General features: G+C 34.4%; 4 protein-coding genes across 5 annotated transcripts in view; 3 read left to right on the forward strand and 1 right to left on the reverse strand.

Moving 5' to 3' along the window:
- The window catches only part of Csk (C-terminal Src kinase), a 37605-nt gene extending 33358 nt beyond the window's left edge, over positions 1 to 4247 (reverse strand). Inside the window, exon 1 of one of the 2 annotated variants that reach the window (XM_090113257.1) lies at positions 4113 to 4247. The gene's annotated coding sequence lies outside the window, so the exon portion shown is untranslated. Of the gene's footprint in view, positions 1 to 588; positions 911 to 4112 lie in introns of those variants that run through there. The other variant, XM_090113258.1, reaches the window with a different exon arrangement.
- A 3994-nt stretch (positions 4248 to 8241) lies between these two features.
- l(3)neo43 (cytochrome c oxidase assembly protein COX16 homolog l(3)neo43) lies at positions 8242 to 9370 on the forward strand. The gene is made up of 2 exons (XM_090113218.1): positions 8242 to 8474; positions 9122 to 9370. Exons 1-2 carry the CDS (start codon positions 8344 to 8346, stop codon positions 9303 to 9305), a joined length of 315 nt encoding a protein of 104 aa, XP_089969344.1. The 5' UTR covers positions 8242 to 8343; the 3' UTR covers positions 9306 to 9370.
- A 1062-nt stretch (positions 9371 to 10432) lies between these two features.
- On the forward strand, positions 10433 to 13621 carry Ubi-p63E (Polyubiquitin-63E). The gene is made up of 2 exons (XM_090113185.1): positions 10433 to 10589; positions 11288 to 13621. The coding sequence occupies exon 2, from the start codon at positions 11294 to 11296 to the stop codon at positions 13580 to 13582; it is 2289 nt and encodes a 762-aa protein (XP_089969311.1). The 5' UTR covers positions 10433 to 10589; positions 11288 to 11293; the 3' UTR covers positions 13583 to 13621.
- A 1935-nt stretch (positions 13622 to 15556) lies between these two features.
- Positions 15557 to 24362, forward strand: Tace (ADAM 17-like protease Tace). The gene is made up of 17 exons (XM_090113140.1): positions 15557 to 15695; positions 15814 to 16053; positions 16324 to 16445; positions 17278 to 17410; positions 17616 to 17887; positions 17976 to 18035; positions 18372 to 18506; positions 18748 to 18886; positions 19730 to 19965; positions 20244 to 20382; positions 20466 to 20535; positions 21018 to 21144; positions 21722 to 21833; positions 22653 to 22768; positions 22868 to 23023; positions 23627 to 23736; positions 24252 to 24362. The coding sequence occupies exons 1-17, from the start codon at positions 15623 to 15625 to the stop codon at positions 24310 to 24312; spliced, it is 2301 nt and encodes a 766-aa protein (XP_089969266.1). The 5' UTR covers positions 15557 to 15622; the 3' UTR covers positions 24313 to 24362.

Raw genomic sequence — 24362 nt, forward strand, 5'->3', positions numbered from 1 at the left:
AGAGCCAGTCAGTGATGATGTAGATAATATTTATTTTAACACAAAATAAAAACTTGTAACTTGATCTTCTAGTGGTCTTGTAAGTATATGTAATATGGTAAGTTATAGTTCGATACCCACAGCACTCTTGGCCGCTTCTTATTAGGCAGGTACCTACGTTAAAAATCGATACGTAAACAGAATATGTGATTACATTTTTACGCAAGTCAACATAGACAGTGATTTTATAAGGATGCATCATACTTTTCATTTTTTTTTTTGTATGAAATATAAGGTTCATTTTTACCAGAAAATAAGAAAAGCTTTTTGTAAAAGAAAGAATAAGATGTATGATGTCTTTAAATGGAAGAATACTAATTGCTCGATGTAGCTTTTAAAGGTTTTTGTAGCACAACGGAAGCTACACTCAACAAAACGCTCGCCATATGGTTTATTTAAAGCGCCACAACTTACAACTTAAAGCGGCTTGTATTGATTCGGTCCCAGAATAGTGCTTTTTGCGCGCTTTGCATCCTGTGTCCAAAATTAAATTGTACCAAACACATAAATATTTTACTTCCTGTTTGATAATTGATACTCATTACTTACTTTCAATGTGTTATACGTCAACGCATACACACCGACAGCACAATCACTATTATAAATTAATTACCAATTCATAATTTATGCTGACTATAAAAAAAATTACAAAGCACATCACAGTCTAATTTTACACACTTGACGACGTTTTGCGGTGAGTCAACGGGGGCGGGAGATTCTTTTGTTTATTTACATTGACAACGTGTCCGGAAGGGGCACCAGCACATAATCATTATTTTTTTTACGACCGTCCACCGAAACTCATTATCATCTGTCAATGAAGCGAGTATCGGTGTCGTTTACGTGCGATCGACGTGATCGTCAACTAAATACTGCCGGTGAGTTGCGCGATTTCCACTCCGGAAAAATTTCCCTATTAGTAAACATATTACACCAACTACGTCCTACGTTGAGATTGCTTTAGTTTTTGTATTTTAATTAACTATATAATTAATTATATAATGAGGCAGTTTTATAACAGCAGTCAGCGATATTCAAACGTAGGGAACAGCGCGAATTTTCGTTCAAACCTTGCATTATCAGAGTAATATTTATTTCTTAAACAACTCGAAAGACAGAGCGAGCGCAAACGTTCGATTTTACAGAAATAAATTAAAATCGGTGGATGATTAAGCATTTTTCCAGGAAAATTTCCAGAGCACTTCCAGCAATTGTATCGTAATCGTCCAAGTGGCGTAATAATATAGATGATTAGTAGTTCAGCAGAGCATTCATGTCAACATGACCATAATTCCTCACCGATGCAGTAAAAACGCGATACATTTAGTGGTATTTGTGACAACTGGAGCGTGAGAGGAATCCAACGTACGGTAGTGTTCGCGCCACGCCACAATGCCCCGTGACCGACTACGCTGGTTACTCAAGGAATGCTCTCGATTTGAAAAGTATAACGAATCTTACTTTTACTAACGAAATTATGACTGGTAACAAACCATTTCAAGAATTGCATAACCTTTAGAAGTAGATATTGTACATATCTTGCACATTTTTGCATGCAGATAATAGATATCCTAGTTTACCTAACTTATTTACTATTCTGTGATGCGAAAAATGTGAACATGAGGCATGAATAAATGGTACTTGCGACATAATTTATACGAACCTTTTTCATTGTGAATATAAATTTTCTTTCTTTAAACACGTATTAATGTAGAATGTAGATCGTGCACTATTCCAAACTTGCCTACTAACTAATGCTTATCTTTAATAAAAAAATATATTAGAAGAATAAACTAATGAATTTCAGCAATCTACAAGTATTAAAAAAAAATACAGTTGAAGCGCGTAATAGCCGCTTTTATGATGTCATCAGACGCGCCCGTCGTTTGTCAACACATATGGATCAGCAACACAGAGACAGACATACTCATTTCCGCCTTATTTTAGGTTGCAGAACTCAGGCTTTGTTCCATATCAGTTTTGGGACAGATGACATCTTTCCTCACCTACCTATCTATAATCTACCTACTACATGTAGGATTTTGAGATTTTAAAATTTACATATTAACCCATTGACCACCGAGCGCCCCGATCGGGGCGCGACACAATAGATTATCTATTGTGTCTGTGATTCCGGGGACTGATGGATTAGATATAACGTTTGTATTTTACTGTATTTTATAACTAAAGAATAGCTTGATTTATTTCAATTATTTTTGGCTTGTTAATTTGCCATAGGCTGGATATGGACACAATCTTTCTGGTAAGCATAGCTGATGTGGTCTAAGATGAAGCCAACAATATGTACATATGTATATTTTGATTTGAAAATGTTTTATGGTTTAGAGTTTTGGTAAAAATAACATTATACATAGAGCCAAAATCAGGATTAAGTTTTTTTGAACACAGATTGTTTCTTTTCAAAAGCAATGGAGTGTTCCCTTTAAGTAAAATTTTCTGTATACAGTACTAAGATTCAAAGTACTCTCCCTTTGGATGGTGTTGCAAGTGATACAGGATGGATTTTTGAGATGGGTCAGTAAGGGCAGGTAAATTTACTGTTACAGCTACAGGAAAACACTCCTTTTTTTAAGTGGGGAAATCTTAGGAAAACACTCCTAGGAGACCATCTACAATTTTTAAGTTATTCTGAAACGTATTGACAAATTTTGGAAAAAAATTACAGTCAACAATGACTGGCTAAAATAATGAAAAAAAAAAAACTTTTTGGCCATCAATCCTATTTCATGTGGGGATCAAAATACTCTATGTGCTACATTTTATGTTTGAATAGTAGAAAAAACAGAAATTGCTAAAAATATTTCCCATACATTTTAAATTGAAAAACGATAAATCCATTAAAATTATTACTTATTTTGCAACAGAAAAGTTATTTCAGAAACAACAGTAAGTCACAACACCTCACCAGGTTCAAATACACAGGCATAATCTTCTTCAGGTTAAGGTACCTGTACTTACTGACCTGTCTCAAAAACCCAGCCTGTATACAAAATACAACATTGACAGGCAAAATCAATCCAATACACAGAGAAAAAAAAGAGATTAAAGTTCCATTTATCCACATTATTGTACATCAGCTATTCAGTATAAATCAAAGTCCTCTGTTTATATTTGAAGTACCCATTAATGACACAAAATAAGATTGTGCATTGTATCTTATAGATATTGATTCTAATAAGTGTGCATATTAATAATGAAAAAAAAAATTAAATAACTCCATTATATGATAGAAAAACACTAAATGAATGGGTCATTTAGCATTCTTACAATTTCCACCATTTGGTAGGAAGAAAAAAAATTGTTATAATTTTGTTGTCCATTCTTTCAAATTATATCTTGAACAAATTCTGTGGATTAAAGGCAAAGTGGATTTGGATACACACAGTTAAAAACAGGAGTTTAATCTATATAAAAGAAAGTTGAGTTAATTACACCACCTGTAACTTATGAATGTCTTAACCCATTGAGCCCCAAGCGGCCCGATCGGTCCACGACAATAGATTTTCTATTGTGTCTATGGTTCCGGGGCCTGAGTTATTAATATAATTTTAATAATTATTTTTCCATTTAAATTTATTTATATTGTAACACCTACAATATAGTAGTGCATTCTTAAATTTATTCCTGTCTTTCTGTTTCTGTTACTTATAATATAATATATTATAATATGTTTAGTTTTTAATTGTTTATTTATTATAGTAAAAGAGGACATATTGAAATGAAAAAAAAATCAAACTTTAATTTACTGTACACAATCGTTACCTACAAAATTTGCATGATTTATGTTCGAATACGGAAACTAAGAATACCAATCTTTATCACGACTTAGAAATGTTTATGTCTCAAGAAGATAATTGAATCATTTTTCATTTGAAGAAAAGTATTGCTGTGAATGTAGACCTCTATGACAATATTATTTGCACGAAGTAATTCGTCCTTTAGTAAATCGTACTTCACAATCCGTCCGCCTACAATTTGCTCCATCGCGTAACAGCCCTAAACCATTTTGAATTCAAAGAAATAAGGATAGGAACTTTAAATTTAAAACTTACCGAAAACAGAACTGGAAAGGATGAATATACGATGAAGTTCAATTCATATTTTATCCACAACACTTTAAAATATTACAATTTCATAAACACAACACATACGTCACTCATACAGATCCGCCATTTTATAAATTTACTTAGTTTGTCTATGGTCTTTGCTGTCAATAACATAGAGAACTTTTTTCTTTTTTTGAGAAGGATAATACATATTCACATTCGCAACCATCTCTCATTCTCGTTAGAGAGTAGTATATTCTTTGTTCGCAACGCCGCCGGTGTAGGACGTCAACATGAATGCCGAGGGAGTTACGGTCACCGAACGTGACATATTAATAAAATTACTGGAACTATATAAAGACTTTCCCAGTTCCCTGTTTGTGGGACTTAAGTAACAAAGATTACGCAAATAGAGATGCCAGAAATCAAGCGTATTTTATTATGTTAGAAGTATTAAAAAAAATTGACAGTGCGGCTACATTAAAAACCTTAAAAAATATGTTATAAGAGCCGCATATGACTGTAATTTTCTCTATTTCTATAGTAGAATTTAGCCCATTCTCTTCGTACTATGGTCAACTGACATATTACTCTATGGTCAACTGACAGCTGGAAGGCCCCGTCGGACAATCTGTAGCAATGTTGGAATCTCAGAGGAATAAACCTATAGAGTTCTTATATTGAGACAGAACAAAATACATATTTTCTAATCTACTTACTCTTAGTCAATAACAGCATAAGTCAGATTGAGATAGCGATAGAGTATCTGCACTGTCTTCAAACGTAGCGCGCCGGCTAAGTTTTGTTTGCCTTCCAGCTGGAGGTCTCGGTGCGTCAAGTGTTTTTAACGAAATATTTAGAAAATATAAAGTGTTTAGTGTTTCTTTTTATTTGTCAGTGTGCTAAAATGACTATTGTATGTTTAGCTACCGGCTATTACTAGTCGAATGGGAGTTTTGGATGAAAACAATGAAGAAATATCTTTCCATCGGTAAGTGATTTTCAGCAAATTGATAAATATTTATGTTCTAACCCTATTTGAAGGTTTTATCAAGCGCTTTTTTATAAGTTTATGTTGTAACTGTAACATTTACCCACTTTATGGGGTTGTGGAATACAAAAGAATTAAATAATTTTTAAAAAATGTCACAATATTATCACGTTTGGCATTTTGTTTACCACCGTAGTGTTGTAACACATCTAGCGTATATTATCGATTTATGACAAAAAATCTATTTCATATTAACGTTGATTTATTTATTTTGTTTCTTATATCAGATTTATATGTAGTTGTTGTAGCAAATAATAGATGTAAATTTTCTACAGCAGGAAAATAAAAAATACCACGTGGTTGTTTTATTTGACTTATCTGTTTAGTTTGTTGTTTCTCTTTTAGATTATTAATAAATTCATTTTTTTTTAGATTTCCAGAGCTAAATAAAAAATGGGTATAAAACATGAGACGTGTAGATTGGACGCCGTCGAAATTTGCTAGATTGTGTTCACTGCATTTCGAGCCTGCGTGTTATCAAGATGGATACTCTAGAAGAATTGTGCAATCTTACGCTTACGTTTTTTTTTTTGTTCCTTTAGATAATAAATACATTAATTGTGTGTGAGTGAATTTTTATTTGGAATTTTTTTTACACATTTAGGTACTTTAAATGTGTAACTATGTGAAAATTAAACGGTTGATTAAATGGCAGTTCTCATAGATGAGAAACTACTATTGAAATACATACTTAATCCGTCAGTCCTCGGATCACAGACACAATAGAAAATCTATTGTGTCTCGGCCCGATCGGGCCGCTCGGTGGTCAATGGGTTAATATACATGCGTTTTCAAAGAAAAACCCGCATAGTTCCCATTCCTGTGGGATTTACGGGATCAAAAGTAATTTTTCCAAATTTCATTGTAATCGGTTTAGTAGTATTCGCGTGAAAGAGTAACAAACATCCATCCTCACAAACTTTCGCTTTATTAGTAGGATGTAAGGAAAATGTTTTCTTTAAGACTGTCCTTTTATGAACTTGTTAAAATTCATGCTGACTGTGCCTTTCTCCTCACTCCTTTAACTTTATTGATCTTTATTTTAAATTAGTTACATTTCAAGTTTTAAAATTTATTTTAAAATATACTTACTAGCTTTCCGCCCGCGTTTTTAAAGAAAATCCCGCACAGTTCCCGTTCACGTGGGATTTCCGGTATAAAACCTATCCTATGTGTGTATGTACAAAATTTCATTGTAATCGGTTCAGCAGTGAAAGAGAAAGTTATCCATTCTCGCATAATTTCGCATTTATTATATTCGTAGGATTAAACAAATAATGTATTCAACTGAAATTTATGATTAATTTTGTTTTTTTTTTTATTATTTATTATTTCACGAAACCGTAAATGCAAAATGCATTCACGATTTTATCGATGGAAGCACATCCCATCACTATCACCTTCTATCTATCTAAATACGTACCTATAGTAAAAATGGTGCCATGACTATGTTGAAACGTAGCTTGTAGTCTATAGCTATCTCATTCTTTCATACGACGTTTTCTTTAGATAGAGAGAAACAAATATATGTAAATTGTATACGCTCGATACAAGTACTCTATAGGTTTATTCCTCTGAGGTTGGAATGGTTGCCATGTCGGTTCCAATATGGTTGGCACAAACCAAATCGGAGCGTCTGTATATGCTCTAAGTTTGTGGCACTGTATAGGTGCCCTATTATACATTATATACTCTTTGGTATAGGGCACAGACATGTATCAAGATAGACTAAGCGAGTGTATGTACTTCCCGTGTCCAAACTAAGTTTATGAACCGTACTTGACGCTGGCCTACACTCAGTCCGCGCTTGCAGTTCGCCAAGGAAAGACGTGAAGCTGAATAAAGTAAAATGCCGAATTGCGCCGTTATAAACTGTAGAAACTCCACAGCTGTGAGTGGCCGAGTTAGCAGAGATGTTTCCTTCCACCGGTAAGTTTCTGATCAGAATATGCACTATTTATTTTAAAATCAAATAAAGAATATCTGTGGAAAACGATCGTGACAAACACGGATACCAAATCATACGAAATGATTCGGAATACATTGCGGCTTTTACTTGGCACGGTAAAGATCGCGTCGTATGATAACAAGCAATGAATAGCGTCTTCTCATTTTTCTGTTCTCATTTTTCTGTCCAATTTTGTGGTTAGTGATGTTCATTTGATGCAACAGTTCTCGATTCTAATCGATTTTATAATCGAACAGAAAAATGACAATTTGAAGGAGCAATTTTTCAGAAAAAAAGGCATAGATTTTTTTTGTCATTTAATACGACTTGACCTAGAACTTTTAAGTATTTTAATACAAAGGTACTAAAAATAAATATTATGACATGGACGCCATTAGTTAAAGTGTCATCTTGGGAGTTTTTTAAGAAAACTCCTTATTGCTTAGACTATGTTTGTTTTTTCAGTTTTCCAAGTAACCCGAACATAAAAGAAAAATGGATCGATGCAACGGGACATAAAGATTGATTGATTGACAGTTTCATTACTTTCTTTCGATGGCCACTCAAGTACGTAGTACATGGTAACTCAATGGGCATATGTAAGAAAAAGCTAAAACACATTAGTTTACTTGTTAGAATATTAAAAGGTTTATAACTTTATTTTATCATTCCTCTGTCTATGGTAATTATCATTTTTCTGTCTTGAATCGATTTAGTAATCGATTACGATTCATTTATTTAACTACCTCTTAGACATAGATCTACTTAGTTTAATCTGATTTCTTTCGATTTACTTCGATGGGATAGGACGATACTAGAATCGCCGCGCGAGTGGCGTCCTAATCGATTTAGCGTAAAATGAAATTACCATCACTAAAAAGTGCTCGTGACGTCATAACGCGTCAAGGTCAGTACAAAAAATATGACACGCTTGGTTTTCATACAGATCGCGGTACTTGCGTTGTCTACTTAATATACATGTCTGTGGTATAGGGCAATCGTAGACAGAGAATCTCTGTCTACGGGCATAATTTGATTTGACAGTTGACGTTTACTGTCCGCCGGTCCGCCGACTGTCCACAGTCCAATGTCCATCCACATTTGACAAAATATGACAATGACATTAACATTAATATTGTAATTGCCAAGAAAACATGGGAAATAGATTAAATTAATTTAACCTCATGTAAATTTATTGTAGATGATTGTAACATGAATATGAATAACAATAAAATATAATGGATCAAATAAATATATTAACTAAAAACCTGAAAGAACTAAGTAAAAGGAAGTCTGTAAAGTATGGGCTGCCTTTTATATTATTTGTAGTAGGTGGATCATTCGGCTTACGAGAATGGACACAAGTTAGGTAAACTGATAAAACTATTACCTACTTTTAAATGTTGGTTTTTAATGGGGTTACAAACTCCAAAATTTTATTTACCTTACTGATATCTGAAATACCTCGGGGCTTTCAATAAAATCTACCCATGATCTTTCCCCTTATTCCCAATACTTAAATAATGCAATGTATATCTATCTATGTAGTGGACATAATAATAAAATATTTGAAATATTTACATACTATGTATATTTCTACACTTTTAAACTTATACTTTATACCGACTGCCAATATTATATAATAACACTGGACAATTTGTTTGAACAGGCTAATCTCGGGAACTACAAAACTGAGTTAAAAAATAAAAGTTTCACTTTAAAAACTGCTTACAAATCGTATGTGATGACAGTGTAGTATAGCTGTATAGACTATGTATGCACCATGGGCAATTAATCTTATTTTGGAAAAACAATTGTTGCGAGTTCCATGTTTTGAAAAACACTCCGTTCCTGTTGGTCTTGGCGAGATGATATGCCTATAGCCTTCCTTGATAAATGGGCTGTCTAATACCAAAAGAATTTTTCAAATCGGATCAGTAGTTCCTGAGATTAACGCGTTCAAACAAACTCTTCAGCTTTATAATATTAGTATGGATTTTGTATTGTTTTTTGTAGATATCAGTTTGCTAGAGTTAAGGGTGTTACCAAAGAAGAAGCTGAAAAAATGGGACTTCATAAAGCAAGAGAACCAACTTTAGAAGATGCTTATGAAGAAATACAAAAGCTAGACATAGATAACTGGGAGAACAAGCGTGGTCCAAGGCCATGGGAAACCAGTGATGCACAACCTGGAAAATAATTATTGTTAAATGTAAACGTAGTAATTTATTAAATAGTTCTTGAATATAAAATGTTTAATTTTTATTTGAATTTATTTATATTTACCCTGTTAGACTCAATTAAAACACATTATCCTAAGTATTGCTTTGTTATAGTAGAGGAGACCGTGGGGTATTGACTTTCACTGATATGATAACCAGATGAGACATATAATTTATAAACAAATCGGCCTATGATAACTTACCTATCAAAAATTTCTCATGGGTCTCTCTCTGTACCTAGTTGACAAGTCAGAAGTCAATATGATCAACTAACAATGTTAAGGTAGGTGACAGGTAACATAATTTACCTTGCACAAAGTGTAGGTTCATACATATTATCTAAACATTATTAAGTACATGTGCTTAAGTACCTGTACTATAAAGGTTAAAAAAATATCTATACTGTTTATTAGGTAGACAACTAAAATGGGTAGGTAGTAGGTACCTAACAGTAAACTAGGTACCTATCCTAGAATAATATAATGTAACGAAGGCATTAATAAATATCTAATACCTAAGGCTATTCAATTGGTATTTTGTGAATAATAGGTACTTAACTACTTAGGTTAGGTATTTTGTGATTGATATAGAAGTAAGGTTAGATTTTTTTATGGTTTAGCTCACAGCTCACTAGAATATTCTCGAATGATAATATGTATTATGAAGTAAGTACCTATTTGTTATTTGCACTATGTACCCTTACCTAACTAACTAGTTTAACAAAAGATAAGTAAGTAAGTACCATGTAAGTACCTAACTTAATTAAGCGATCTGAACAAAGATTAAGTAAGAATAAGTAGAACGTAAATATTAAATAAGTACAATGTGCTTATAAATATCTCCTAAAATACATTTCCAATCTAATTTGTTTCTGCGTAGGACAATAATATTATTTCAATGTTTTGCATCAACATTGTTATACGCAGAATATGATACATCATAATACGTCACAAAGAAAAATTCGCCCACGTTCTAGAATCTTGTTTATCATCTATTGCTATCTCATATATTTCAATATTAAAAAAAGGGACAAACAACAAAAGTCGGTGAACTTCGTCATTCACCGCCATGTTTCAAGAAGTGTATTGATCGACGCATGAAGTCTATAAAAAGGTTCGTCTCTCAATATTGGCCGTATTTAATAAAGAGAAAGCGAAAGAGTAAAACGTGTGTTACATCTCGTGAGCATTTACTTGCTTTTATAATAATTATTGGATTCAAATAAAATAAAAATTGATAAATTCTGGTGGTGAAATTACATTGTAAGTATGTTTTTCTATTTTAACCGTATTTTTAATACTAATTCTTCATTGATCTAATGAACTATTTGTGCAGTAACATAACTGCGTAGATACCTACGATAAAACGTCGCCATTGTGCCATTGTGTGATTGTTGTAAATTGTAATGCTTATGGATTATAAGCATTATAAGAATTTATAAATGTAATATTAAGAAATAGTACATAAATAATTGTTTTCTAACGTTGTGTGATTCTTTTGTGCTTATTTTTATTAAGGTTGTAGGTACCTAAAACAATTTTACACTGGAATATAAATACTTACGGAAGAGTAGTGACCTGTGACGCACTAGTTTATTCTAATTTCTAGTAGGTTACTTATAGTTAATTTTCAATGACCTACATTTTTAATAGCGTCGTTTCCTGTTCGCAACAAATGTTGAAATTAATACTATAAATACCTAATTAAAATGATATATTCTGCAAAAACGAATTCCTTTCGGAATAAGTATCTTAAATATTTTTGAAATCGGTCCAGTAGTATATGCGTGAAACCCATACATACATAATTAAGTACAAACCTTTCCTCTTTATAATGTTAGTATAGATGATGATTCACATTTATTGTAGTTGTGCAACGTTTTGAAAAAACCTACCTACTAATCTAAAAAATGTTTCTTTTTTTAAATAAGATTTTTAAATGTATTTTTTCCATGTTTCAGATCAAAATGCAGATATTTGTGAAGACTCTTACTGGCAAAACAATAACTTTAGAAGTTGAACCTTCTGATACAATTGAAAATGTTAAAGCAAAGATACAAGATAAGGAAGGCATTCCCCCAGATCAACAGCGGCTGATCTTTGCTGGAAAACAATTGGAAGATGGTCGCACCTTATCTGATTATAATATTCAAAAGGAATCAACTTTACATTTAGTTTTGCGTCTCCGTGGTGGTATGCAGATTTTCGTTAAGACGCTGACTGGCAAAACCATCACATTGGAAGTGGAACCATCAGACACAATTGAGAATGTGAAGGCTAAAATTCAAGATAAGGAAGGCATTCCACCAGACCAGCAGAGACTAATTTTTGCCGGAAAACAGCTAGAAGATGGTCGCACACTTTCTGATTATAATATTCAGAAGGAATCAACTTTGCATTTAGTATTGCGTCTTAGGGGTGGTATGCAGATTTTTGTCAAGACATTGACAGGCAAAACAATCACATTGGAAGTGGAGCCATCAGACACTATTGAGAATGTGAAAGCAAAAATCCAAGACAAAGAAGGCATTCCACCTGACCAGCAAAGATTAATTTTCGCCGGGAAGCAACTAGAAGATGGTCGCACACTTTCTGATTATAATATCCAGAAGGAATCGACATTGCATTTAGTTTTGCGCCTCCGTGGTGGTATGCAGATTTTCGTTAAGACATTGACAGGCAAAACAATCACATTGGAAGTGGAGCCATCAGACACTATTGAGAATGTGAAAGCAAAAATCCAAGACAAAGAAGGCATTCCACCTGACCAGCAAAGATTAATTTTCGCCGGGAAGCAACTAGAAGACGGTCGCACACTTTCTGATTATAATATCCAGAAGGAATCGACATTGCATTTAGTTTTGCGCCTCCGTGGTGGTATGCAGATTTTCGTTAAGACATTGACAGGCAAAACAATCACATTAGAAGTTGAGCCATCAGACACTATCGAGAACGTGAAAGCGAAAATACAAGACAAGGAAGGTATTCCCCCAGACCAGCAGAGACTTATTTTCGCCGGGAAGCAACTAGAAGACGGTCGCACACTTTCTGATTATAATATCCAGAAGGAATCGACATTGCATTTAGTTTTGCGCCTCCGTGGTGGTATGCAGATTTTCGTTAAGACATTGACAGGCAAAACAATCACATTGGAAGTGGAGCCATCAGACACTATTGAGAATGTGAAAGCAAAAATCCAAGACAAAGAAGGCATTCCACCTGACCAGCAAAGATTAATTTTCGCCGGGAAGCAACTAGAAGACGGTCGCACACTTTCTGATTATAATATCCAGAAGGAATCGACATTGCATTTAGTTTTGCGCCTCCGTGGTGGTATGCAGATTTTCGTTAAGACATTGACAGGCAAAACAATCACATTAGAAGTTGAGCCATCAGACACTATCGAGAACGTGAAAGCGAAAATACAAGACAAGGAAGGTATTCCCCCAGACCAGCAGAGACTTATTTTCGCCGGGAAGCAACTAGAAGATGGTCGTACGCTTTCAGATTACAATATCCAGAAGGAATCGACATTGCATTTAGTGCTTCGTCTAAGAGGTGGTATGCAGATTTTCGTAAAAACATTAACAGGCAAAACAATCACATTGGAAGTTGAGCCATCAGACACTATCGAGAACGTGAAAGCGAAAATACAAGACAAGGAAGGTATTCCCCCAGACCAGCAGAGACTTATTTTCGCCGGGAAGCAACTAGAAGATGGTCGTACGCTTTCAGATTACAATATCCAGAAGGAATCAACATTGCATTTAGTGCTTCGTCTAAGAGGTGGTATGCAGATTTTCGTAAAAACATTAACAGGCAAAACAATCACATTGGAAGTGGAGCCATCAGACACTATTGAGAATGTGAAAGCAAAAATCCAAGACAAAGAAGGCATTCCACCGGATCAACAGAGACTTATTTTTGCTGGCAAACAGCTGGAAGATGGTCGCACACTTTCAGATTACAATATCCAAAAGGAATCTACATTGCATTTAGTTTTGCGACTCCGTGGTGGTATGCAGATTTTCGTTAAGACATTGACAGGCAAAACAATCACATTAGAAGTGGAGCCATCAGACACTATTGAGAATGTGAAAGCAAAAATCCAAGACAAAGAGGGTATTCCACCTGACCAGCAAAGATTAATTTTTGCAGGAAAACAACTTGAAGATGGCCGCACATTGTCCGACTATAATATTCAAAAAGAATCTACTCTACACTTGGTTTTGAGGCTTAGGGGTGGAATTCATTAAATTAACAAATTGGGAATAATAAACAACTATGATACCTGATATACTGTTTTTATTTACCTATCTCTTTAGAGAATTTATAAATGATTTATGAATGATTCCATATTATTTTATGAATTCTGAAAAATAACATAGATGTCGTAATTATTGTAATTCTTTGGATTGAAAACTGTACTTTTTAACTTTTTAACATATTAAGATGTTTTGATATTTTTAAGAGTTTTCAAAGTAGACAAAATTTAAGAATCTGCCTGAATTGATGACTGTATGTTTGTTTGATTGAACGAGCCAGTCTCGGGAACTACAGATACCTCCGTTTATTGTGAAGGGTTATGGGATGCATTAAACATATCATATCATACGCTAAGACGTGGATAAGACCAATAGGAGTGAAGCAATGCAGACAAACATTTTATTTGTAATTTTTAGTGGTTACTGTGTAGAAAATATTATATTGTCGTTAGCGTCAGCTACTATATATTAAGTACTAGCTTTCCACCCGCGGCTTCGCCCACGCAGTCAAAGAAAAACCCGCGTAGTTCCCCTTCCCGTGGGATTTCCGGGATAAAACCTATCCTATGTCCCGGGGTAAAAAGTAGCCTATGTCCTTTCTCGGGTATCAAAATATCTCTATACCAAATTTCATGCAAATTGGTTCAGTAGTTAAGGCGTGATTGAGTAGAGATAAACTACGATAACATGGCGCGCCCCTCCAAAATTCAAAACGTTTGAAAGTATTTGTGAAAGTATTTACAATGGACCACCAAGATTCACAACGCATGTGTGCGTAATGAGACGGCCGTCAAACAAAAACAAATCCACGGATTTGTTGCTCGACTAGTCACGCTCTAATCGCTCATTATTATTAGTAATGGCGCTGCACTGATGTATTCCAGTATTCTATGAAAACGACACGTGCGTTGTCTTGGGCGCTCGGCAACTTATGATTAGTTGACCAACAAATCTGGACGTAAAGTACTAAAGACGAATACGTACAACTACATACAAACTCCTTCGTTAGGATGTCACTACACACATTGAAACAGTAATTTGGAGGGGCGCGCCATGTTATCGTCGTTTATCTCTAACAGACAGACAGAGTTACTTTCGCATTTATAATATTATATAGTATGGATTCTGTGTGTCTAATTCAAAGACAGCCTGGCCTGACTGATATCCAGTTATTCAATTGAATCTTGTACTAAAAACAAGTACAGCCGCTAATAAAATATAATACATAATTGCTAATTTATCATCCTTTAGCTACCATAGAACAAAAATATACACTAGCCGAGCAACTTTTGAGGTGTATGCGCGCGCTATCATTGTCATCATAAATATAGATTACAAACGGTTTGTATAGGACGATCATAGGACGATGATTATGTACGATTAAATTTGAATTTATTGGCCATTGGCCCTAATATCGACGGCAGCTATATTTTATCTACCAATTCATAGACAATCCTTTATATGCTTTTTAAATGGTATGATCTGTGTGGTATGGCAACAAGGCAACTTATTATTTGAAAATTCAAAATGCTCTGTAATGCCGGGTCCAGACTGGTGAAACGTAACATGCAATGCATTCTGCCTTTCATTGCATGTTCGCTGCTGGTGTGGACGCATAGCGCGCTGAGCTGCGCTCGACGCGCATTCACTACGAACCTCCCGTAGTCGTGTTCCTTGCCCCTTTGTGTTCGTCGAAAAACCGACAAATTTCGGATCGCTCCGCGCGCGGCTTGTAATGCTCGTAGCATGCGCGTGTAATGCTCAATTCGCGCGCGCAAGACGTCCAAACTATTGTTACAAAGTGATACATTGCAGCAATGTGGACGGTGAATTCTTTCATTGCATGTTACATTGCATGCTTAGATCATTAAGTAATGATCTAAGATTGCATGTTACGTTTCACCAGTCTGGACCCGGCATAATCTGTGCAGCTTTCATCATGCTTTCATTTGTGATTTGACATTTGAAGGGCTGTAAAGTTGTTTTTATTATTTAAATTTTGTTTTAAAATTAATCCAGTCGTAAAATATTATGAATATAATGATGTCCAGTATCCCTATAAATGGCATTCTGTTTTTATTGGTCACTGTTCACAATGCTAATTGTGAGTATTACGTATTTTAAATATCATAAAATATCGTAAATATTTCGTTGTTTAAATAAATGATACCGTTCTCTTTAATCGATTTTAATTATTATATTATGTCGTTTCTGATTTACAGGTTCAATTCACCATAATCTGCGATACTTTGAAACACTACACGCATCAAGTCTTGAACATCATGTTGTAAAGCGAGGAATAAAACAGTCTATGCACCCGTTCAATACTATCAAAGAGCTAAAATTTCGCACTTTAGGAAAGGATTTCAAGTTAATTCTACATCCTCACAATAGTGTGTTGCATTCAAAATTCAAGGCTTATGCAGTAGATGGTGATGGAAATAAAACTATTGTTCATATTGGTAATATATAATTATGTATTACATATTTGAATTATTTTTATGTGAAATTCTTATTAATTAACTACATCAGAACATATGCTGCATATAATATCTTAACAATAAATAAATATCGAACAATGAAAGTGTTTAGGTAATTGGTTGAGTACTTCCTGATAAGAGTATTCAACAAAACTGACTAACAAACAAATTCTTCAGTTTTATAATATAAGTATGCATAGATTATATTCAAATTGTATAAAAAAACAAAGACAGATGAAAGTATTTTTTCAGACCGTGAAAACTTTTACACTGGAAGAGTGTTTGGGGAGACAGCATCTGATGTAAAAATTCATATTGATGATGGTGTTATTACGGGAATTATACATACACCTGGGGAAACATATCATATTGAGGTACATTAGAAATAATAAGGTTTTTTTAAACTAATATTATTAACTACCACAACAGTCAAGTGGTTGAGTGTTTTAAAATGCAGATTGTGAGGTCTAAAATAAAAATGTAATTGAAATATTTCAAATTTTAAGAAAAACTTATATGCCCCGGATTGGCGTGAAAGGATGCGGGTTCGAGTCCCGCCTCGTGATCAAATTTATTCTTTATAAATTTATAAAATCATATTAATTAGGATGGTGATATAAGAACATCCCCATGCACGGAGAACTGCATTAGTCATCATCAGTCATGCACCTCATTTCTCTTTTCATTCAATGTAGTTTAGTGTAATTTTAGCTGATGGGAAAAGAGTAAGGAATTTTTTTTATTCTTATTTTTATTTAAATAATTTGAATAATAAATAGCAATGATTAAAACTTTTATATCCAATAAACCTTTAGCTAAGCTTTTTACTTGAAAATGATAATGAAAAAATTGTTATGTAGTTTATACATACCATGTTTTGTTAAAATTATAAAAATATAATATATTTATTCATATTATCTTCCCAACATAAGTCGGTGAAAAATTATTTGGAAGTACATACTTAGTTTGTAGTTTGTTGTTGTTGATGTTTACATACTTAATTATTTTTATTTAATAAAATAAACCACTTCGAAAATGATGAACACAAGATAAATGGGACCAACCGGAACCAACCAAAAAAAATTTGGCAAATTGGGAACATCTTCCTTTTTTTGAAATCGGTAGAAAATAGGATTTTGCGATTGTTTTTAAAATAAATTTACATGGTGCCATTAGTTAATACTTTTTTTTTCTATAAATATTCAGCCTTCTTGGCGTCACTTGCCGCATCTAGATGAGAAAAGTATGATCACATATCGCTCTTCCGATATTCGCTTTAGTTGGTCCGGTTCTGGCGGAGACAAGCCGCGTGTTTGTGGTTATGTGAAAGAAGGAAAAGGTAATCTCACATTCATATAATATATATTTTTGATGTTAAAATATTAGTTTGTGAATTTTCAATATACAGTTTTGGATCAAATATAAAAACATGAACGGTGAAAATATGAAAAGGGAACAAGTTAAATAAATTTGTGTGTACACTAGAAAGTAAAAGTAAAAAAAAAAGTGGAATAGCTTTAAAATTCATTATATTATGGTTATAGAATTGGAAGATGATGATGAAGAAGAAGAAAATGAAGATTTGGAGACAATACAAGAGCAATCTGAAAAAGATAAATACTTGGATCATATATTTAACAAAGAAATTGACTCCAGTAGAGTACAAACTAATACTAAGAGTGGGAAGAGACTAAAACGGCAGAGTGACTATGAATATACTCCGACCAAAACCCGCTGCCCGTTACTTCTAGTCGCCGATTATAGATTCTTTCAGGAAATGGGTTCTAGTAACACCAAGACAACTATCAGCTATTTGGTACGATTTCTGTGTAGCTATTTATTATATAATGCATACAAATATATTTTTTTTATTTCAATTATTAAGTTTTTATCTATTTTTTCAGATAAGTCTTATAGATCGGGTACATAAAATATACAATGATACCGTTTGGCAAGATAGACAGGTAATATGACTGTGATTTTTCCATATATTATCACATAAAATAATTTTTTCCATAATAATGCATCCCATTGCAGTGTTAAATTTAACTGTGTCGTAAATATTTGAAACATTTGAAAATAATATAAAAAATATTCGCCAGGCGGGATTCGAACCCACGTCCTCCTCTTCTGCGCTTCATTATTTTTATAAAATGCATGTTGTAAATAAAATTGTTCTTTAATTTTATTAAATTGCCATTGTTCTCTCATAAGATAGGGATTCAGGGGTTGAAAATAAAAAAATAATTCATAATATATTATTGTGCGTATCATTATTATTTATTAAAATTACTTTACAGGATATGGATGGGTTCAAGGGTATGGGATTTGTGATCAAAAAGATTCTGGTTCATTCAGAGCCGACACGCGTACGCGGTGGCGAGGCGCATTACAATATGGTTCGAGAGAAGTGGGACGTGCGCAATTTACTTGAGGTTCAGATTTAATCTTAAATTAATGGTTAATAACATATTTTGATCCCTATATCTGTGACAATTTTAGTAGTGTAGTTATAAAATTTTTGATGAACTGTATTGCCATGTGCAATCTAATATATATTATAAAGGCGAAAGTTTGTAAGGATGTATGGATGTATGGATGTATGGATGTTTGTTACTCTTTCTTTCTAAAGTACACAAAAATGCATTAATATTTATTATACAATAACATTTTCAGGTTTTTAGCCGCGAGTATTCGCACAAGGATTTTTGCTTGGCTCACTTGTTCACGGATCTAAAGTTTGAGGGCGGTATTCTGGGGTTGGCTTACGTCGGCTCGCCAAGAAGGAATTCCGTTGGAGGCATTTGTACACCAGGCATGATATTAAAATACATATATTATTTATGCAATCCTGTACTTATGTCACTTTTGTGTTTTTTTGATGTAGAAAAAGTTGTGTTGACCTTTAAATATTAATATATTGTATAATTTGAGATTAAACCTGGGCATAGTTATTAATCATTTGAATGACTATGCCCCTGGATTGCCATTATTATTTTGCTTCCATTTGTTTTTTAATTTGTTTATACGTATTGAGTTAATTTTTATTGTTTTTTTTTTTCTATTTTCAGCTCTTTATGGTGCAAAATGTGAGTGTCTTTTTTGTTGCTTTTATTTAATTTTTGATATGTATTTATGTTTACGTTATTTTGCTTTTTTATAATTTGTTACGCTTTGTTGTAGCGCTTTTAAATTGAGTGATGAAGCGATTAGTGTTTATGGTGCAGTGCCTTCTCTATTTTGATGTTATGGTATTCGTTTCATGTAAAGGAGATTGTCGTACAAGTACATGTTATTATGTGTGATGATTTTTAAAAAAAATGAACTCATTTTTTTCCATTCGAGATTTCATAAATATTATAACGTTTCATAACATACTCCTATATCTGAATATCTATCATTTACATACAAAGAACTAAAGTAACTTCCAAGGAAACTTTCTAATGATCTAACCGTCAACGAAACATCCACTAATGTTTGTAATATATCTTTATGTACCCAGAAAAATACATTGACCTCCATTCACTTATAGAAATAAATATCTACTAACAGATAAATAGAATACGGCTACACGGTGTAAAACTCCAATCTGAGTTAACACATAACCCAACTGTGAAATAAACATACATAAATACCTAACAGACATTCCCATACATAGAATACTTCAAGAACGGCTACACGCTATACCTGAACTCTGGTCTGAGCTCGTCCCGCAACCACTACGGGCAGCGCGTGATCACGCGCGAGGCGGACCTGGTGACGGCGCACGAGTTCGGCCACAACTGGGGCTCGGAGCACGACCCCGACGTGGCCGAGTGCTCGCCCGCTGCCAGCCACGGGGGCTCCTACCTCATGTACACGTACAGTGTCAGCGGATACGATCTTAATAATAAGGTCAGTAAAGAGAAGGATGTATAGAATCTATAGGCACCAATCCAGATGCTGTGATACCGCGTCTATTTAGTTTAACATGTTCAAAACGGCAGTTCTGAAAATATTGCATAAATACGCGTAGAATTTATAGCTTTTATGAAGGCGATTAAAAAGCAATAATATAATTTGTCAAAAAATCATTAACCATTTTTATGTGAGTAAATATAATATTTTTTGAAAACTATTCTTAAAATTGTACTAACTGTATAATACAATATGAATATTATTTATCGTTTCAGCGATTTTCTCCATGCAGTTTGCGGTCGATTCGAAAAGTGTTGCAAGCTAAATCTGGCCGATGCTTTTCGGAGCCAGAAGAGAGCTTCTGCGGGAATTTACGTGTCGAAGGCGGGGAAGAGTGTGATGCGGGATTATTAGGTAATATGTCTTAATTTGCATAGCTATATTGTGATTTGTGTTGTAAATTAAAATTAAAACTGATTTGAAACATATTGTTTCAGGTACCGAAGACAACGATATGTGCTGCGACAAGAATTGCAAACTAAGAAAGAATCAGGGCGCGCTTTGTAGGTAGGTTATGATGTGATATTTTCTTTACTATTTATATCAGCTGTTATCCGTAGTTTTGGATAAAGGAAATTAACAGTAATAGGGCAATCCATCGGAGTTCATGAAACTATAAGCGCGCTCTAACACATGTGATGCTTTTTTCCTCGGCCGAGCCACATCCGCATAAACTGTTCTGATTCGCAGCAGCTGCCGGTCGCTCTGTGTTCTGAACGTATAGATGCTAAACGTATCTAACGAATTTTTTCAGTATTTGTTTTAGGGGAAGAATCATAGAATAATAACTAGTAGCTAGCTAGTAGGATCTATATCTATTTCTGTTCTAGGGGTGGGGTCGGGTGCTATTATTGATGATGAAATAAACAAATTAACAGCGCATAGCTAGATAAATATTTTATTTACATAACACTGTGTTACAATAATAAACAAAATAAAGGAACAGACATCAAAAACTTGACAAAATAGCTTGTTTATGTTGTGTACAGCGACAAGAACTCGCCGTGCTGCGCGGGCTGCGTGTTCGCGCCGCCCGGCGTGGTGTGTCGCGAGGCGGCGCACTCCGCGTGCGAGGGCGAGGCCACCTGCAACGGCGCCTCCGCTGACTGCCCCAAGGTCATTTATTCGACCAATTATGAAATGACATTTTTGAAGTTAAACTTCTTTAGCCGCGTTGAGAATAAAATTTCAAAGTCGCGTCATGGCGATACCGTCACGTCATGGGGTAAGCCAATTTTGGTACATCAATCAATCTCGCCAGAAGTTTGACTTCTGACACGTGTGCTTGGCACACACGCTTTTTTGTCAGAGAATTATTTTAAGCCTTTTAAGCGTGTTTATATTTGATGGCTTTTCAAATTATGATTTATTTACGGGAATATTAACAGGTACGATTAGTATGGCATCAGGGTAATTCGGTCAAAAAGAAAAAAAAAACACTCACAATAAATTAATCCATACTTATATTATAAATGCGAAAGTAACTCTGTCTGTCTGTCTGTTACTCAATCACGCGGTTCAGTAGAACCAATTTGCATGAAATTTGGTATTGAGATATTTTGATACCCGAGAAAGGACATAGGCTACCTTTTATTGCGAAATATGTACCACGGGCGAAGCCGGGGCGGACCTCTAGTTTACTATATTCAATTCAAATTATTCCATATATTTTAATGAAATGAAATTAATTTAGGCGCCGGCGATAGCGGACGAGCACGAGTGCGCAGAGCGCGGGCGGTGCCGCAACGGCTCGTGCGTGCCGTACTGCGAGACGCAAGGCATGCACAGCTGCATGTGCGATATTGGTAACTATACACATACTCATGTTGTTTTTTATTTACAGGGTAACACTAGGGCATGTCATAATACCCTCATTTAAGTTTATAATTCATACTTTGTTGCAAAAATTTCATTCATTTTTAAAGTATAATAAATAATAATCTACCATACAAAGTAAAATCTAATCGCAAATTACACATTTATTATTTTTAAGTTCCTATTCTTTTTAGAAAAACATACACATTGTATTATGGTCCGGGAGCCAGCAGCAGATTTTATGACCAAGTTCCTCTCAAGCGGTAATTAGTAAAATGCATCAAAGTATAGTATTATGAAGCCTCGTGAACGTCAGCTGGAGCTCGGTTGGGGGGAAGAGCGGTTGTAGCCTCCCGTATCAGCTGACGGTTTTTCCACCCAGATACAGCCAGCTGACATATATATTTATCCACAGTTACATATAAGGTATCATCAGGTAAATTTTTGTTTGAGAGGAAATAACGGAAAATAAATTTTTCTTTAAATTTAACTTTCATGTTCGAGACACCAGCTGACGTATAATACACCATGTTGTAACCAGCTGACTATTTTTTTTCGTTGAGATATTGGGTTAGCTACAATTTGACAAATTTTTAGCTGAGAGGAAATGAATGAATGAATGTATTTTTTTTCCTATGTGCGTGGGAGGCACCCCCCCAACCGAGCGCCAGCTGACGTTCACGAGGCTTTATAATACTATACTCTCATGCGTCTGACGAATTATCTCTTGAGAGGAAATAGTTAACCAAATTTGCACCTGGCTCCCTAACCATTATTTGTAAAAAAAAATAATGGTTTGTGTTTTATAGTTGCGGATGCGTGTAAGCGTTGTTGTCGCAAAAGTTTGAACAAGACGTGTTTCCCGGTGGCTCACAACGATATTCTCCCAGACGGTACCCCTTGCATACAAGGTTTCTGTAATAAGGTTTGTCTTTGTCACCATGCTAATTGGAACTTTATGAGTATTAACATATGGCCTATATTTGGAATTCGGAGTAATTTTGTAATAACAATTTATTTGCAGGGAGTTTGCGAGAAAACTATACAAGATGTCGTGGAACGATTTTGGGATATTATAGAAGATATAAACATTAACAATGTGCTGGGTTTCCTGCGAGACAATATTGTTGGCGTGGTCGTGCTTGTCACCGCCTTCATCTGGATTCCTGCTAGTTGTGTGGTACGTTATTTAAATATGTATTCGGTGTTGCAAAGTATGTAAATTCTCTTTTATATAAAACTAGCGGCTTCGCCCGTGGTAAATGTTTACGTTTTCTCTACATAAGAACCATCCTCGTACTTCAAGGAATATAATAAAAAAAGAATTATCGAAATCGGTTCAGCCGTTCATTTTTTTTCATTTTTATATATAAGATTTTGTGTATTACGAGTATGTTCATATACTACTACTACTAACTACAATAAACCTAGGACAAATTTTTTGATGACGTATATTGCACAAACCTCTTTCAATTATCTTTAAATAATCTAAAATTGCTTCATATATCGACAATTCTGCATAAATAAAGCGTATATTTCTTAAATGGTAGCAAATTAAATCAATCCAATCAGACACAATCAATTGATATAATAAAGGAGATTTTTTCAAGATCAACGGATTCGATATCTGAAATTTCAAAATTCAGCTGAATTTACAAAAATAGCGCAGTTTGTTTTGCAAAAATGTAATGTTCCTCACACTTTCGGATTTAGCATACCACAAACAATTGAAAAAAAATATATATGTACTTTGTATTTTCATACGTATTATGTTTGTGAACAGATAAGTTACGTGGACCGTCGCCGGCAGCGCTTGCAGCAGAAGTGGCAGGCGTGGGAGCGACAACACGACCTCGTGCATCCGTCCTCGCCGCGCAAGATCATACACACCAGGTTATATACAATTATTATTTGTTATTACGAACAATATAGAGAATATGATATTGCGTATAAAATTCGTTTGTATTTACTTGCAAGTTGCAACTGCAGAAGAGATGTAATATCACTGGTTATTGTTTTTAAGCTATTGCATAGCTTCTATCGCGGGCCTTGAGCGCGGGGACCGAATCGAGAAATTCCGTAACGAAAAAACCTCACGCTCTCCACTCCGATGGACACGGAGGTGTGGCTTGAAGGCATGCTATGCAATAGCTTTACCGCGGCAGTCCCCGAGTGCCACACGTCTTTTTTTTTAACATGATGTAATAAATAAATAAATAACTTCTTACGTGCTCGAAACTAGTCAGGGGGATACACGTGTTAAATATTTAATTTGAATTCAATTACGTGAATTACGTTTTCTATTAAATTAAACTTCATTGTACCGTATTGTTACGGTAACGATTCCAACTTCTAAGCATCGCTTCTTTCAGATTTTCATTATTGTTTATACATATTTATTTTTTCAGATTACCAAAGCAGAAACCACCTGGCATGAAAACTGTTATTCAAGGCACAAGTCAGCTGTAGTAGTTAGTGTCATTAGTAGATTATAAGAAATACATTTATTTAATAAAAAA

This window comes from Colias eurytheme, chromosome 19 (genome assembly GCF_061535395.1).
Source record: "Colias eurytheme isolate Ceu_HAF_F1 chromosome 19, ilColEury1 Martin Lab GWU primary, whole genome shotgun sequence".
NCBI classification, from domain to species: domain Eukaryota; kingdom Metazoa; phylum Arthropoda; class Insecta; order Lepidoptera; family Pieridae; genus Colias; species Colias eurytheme.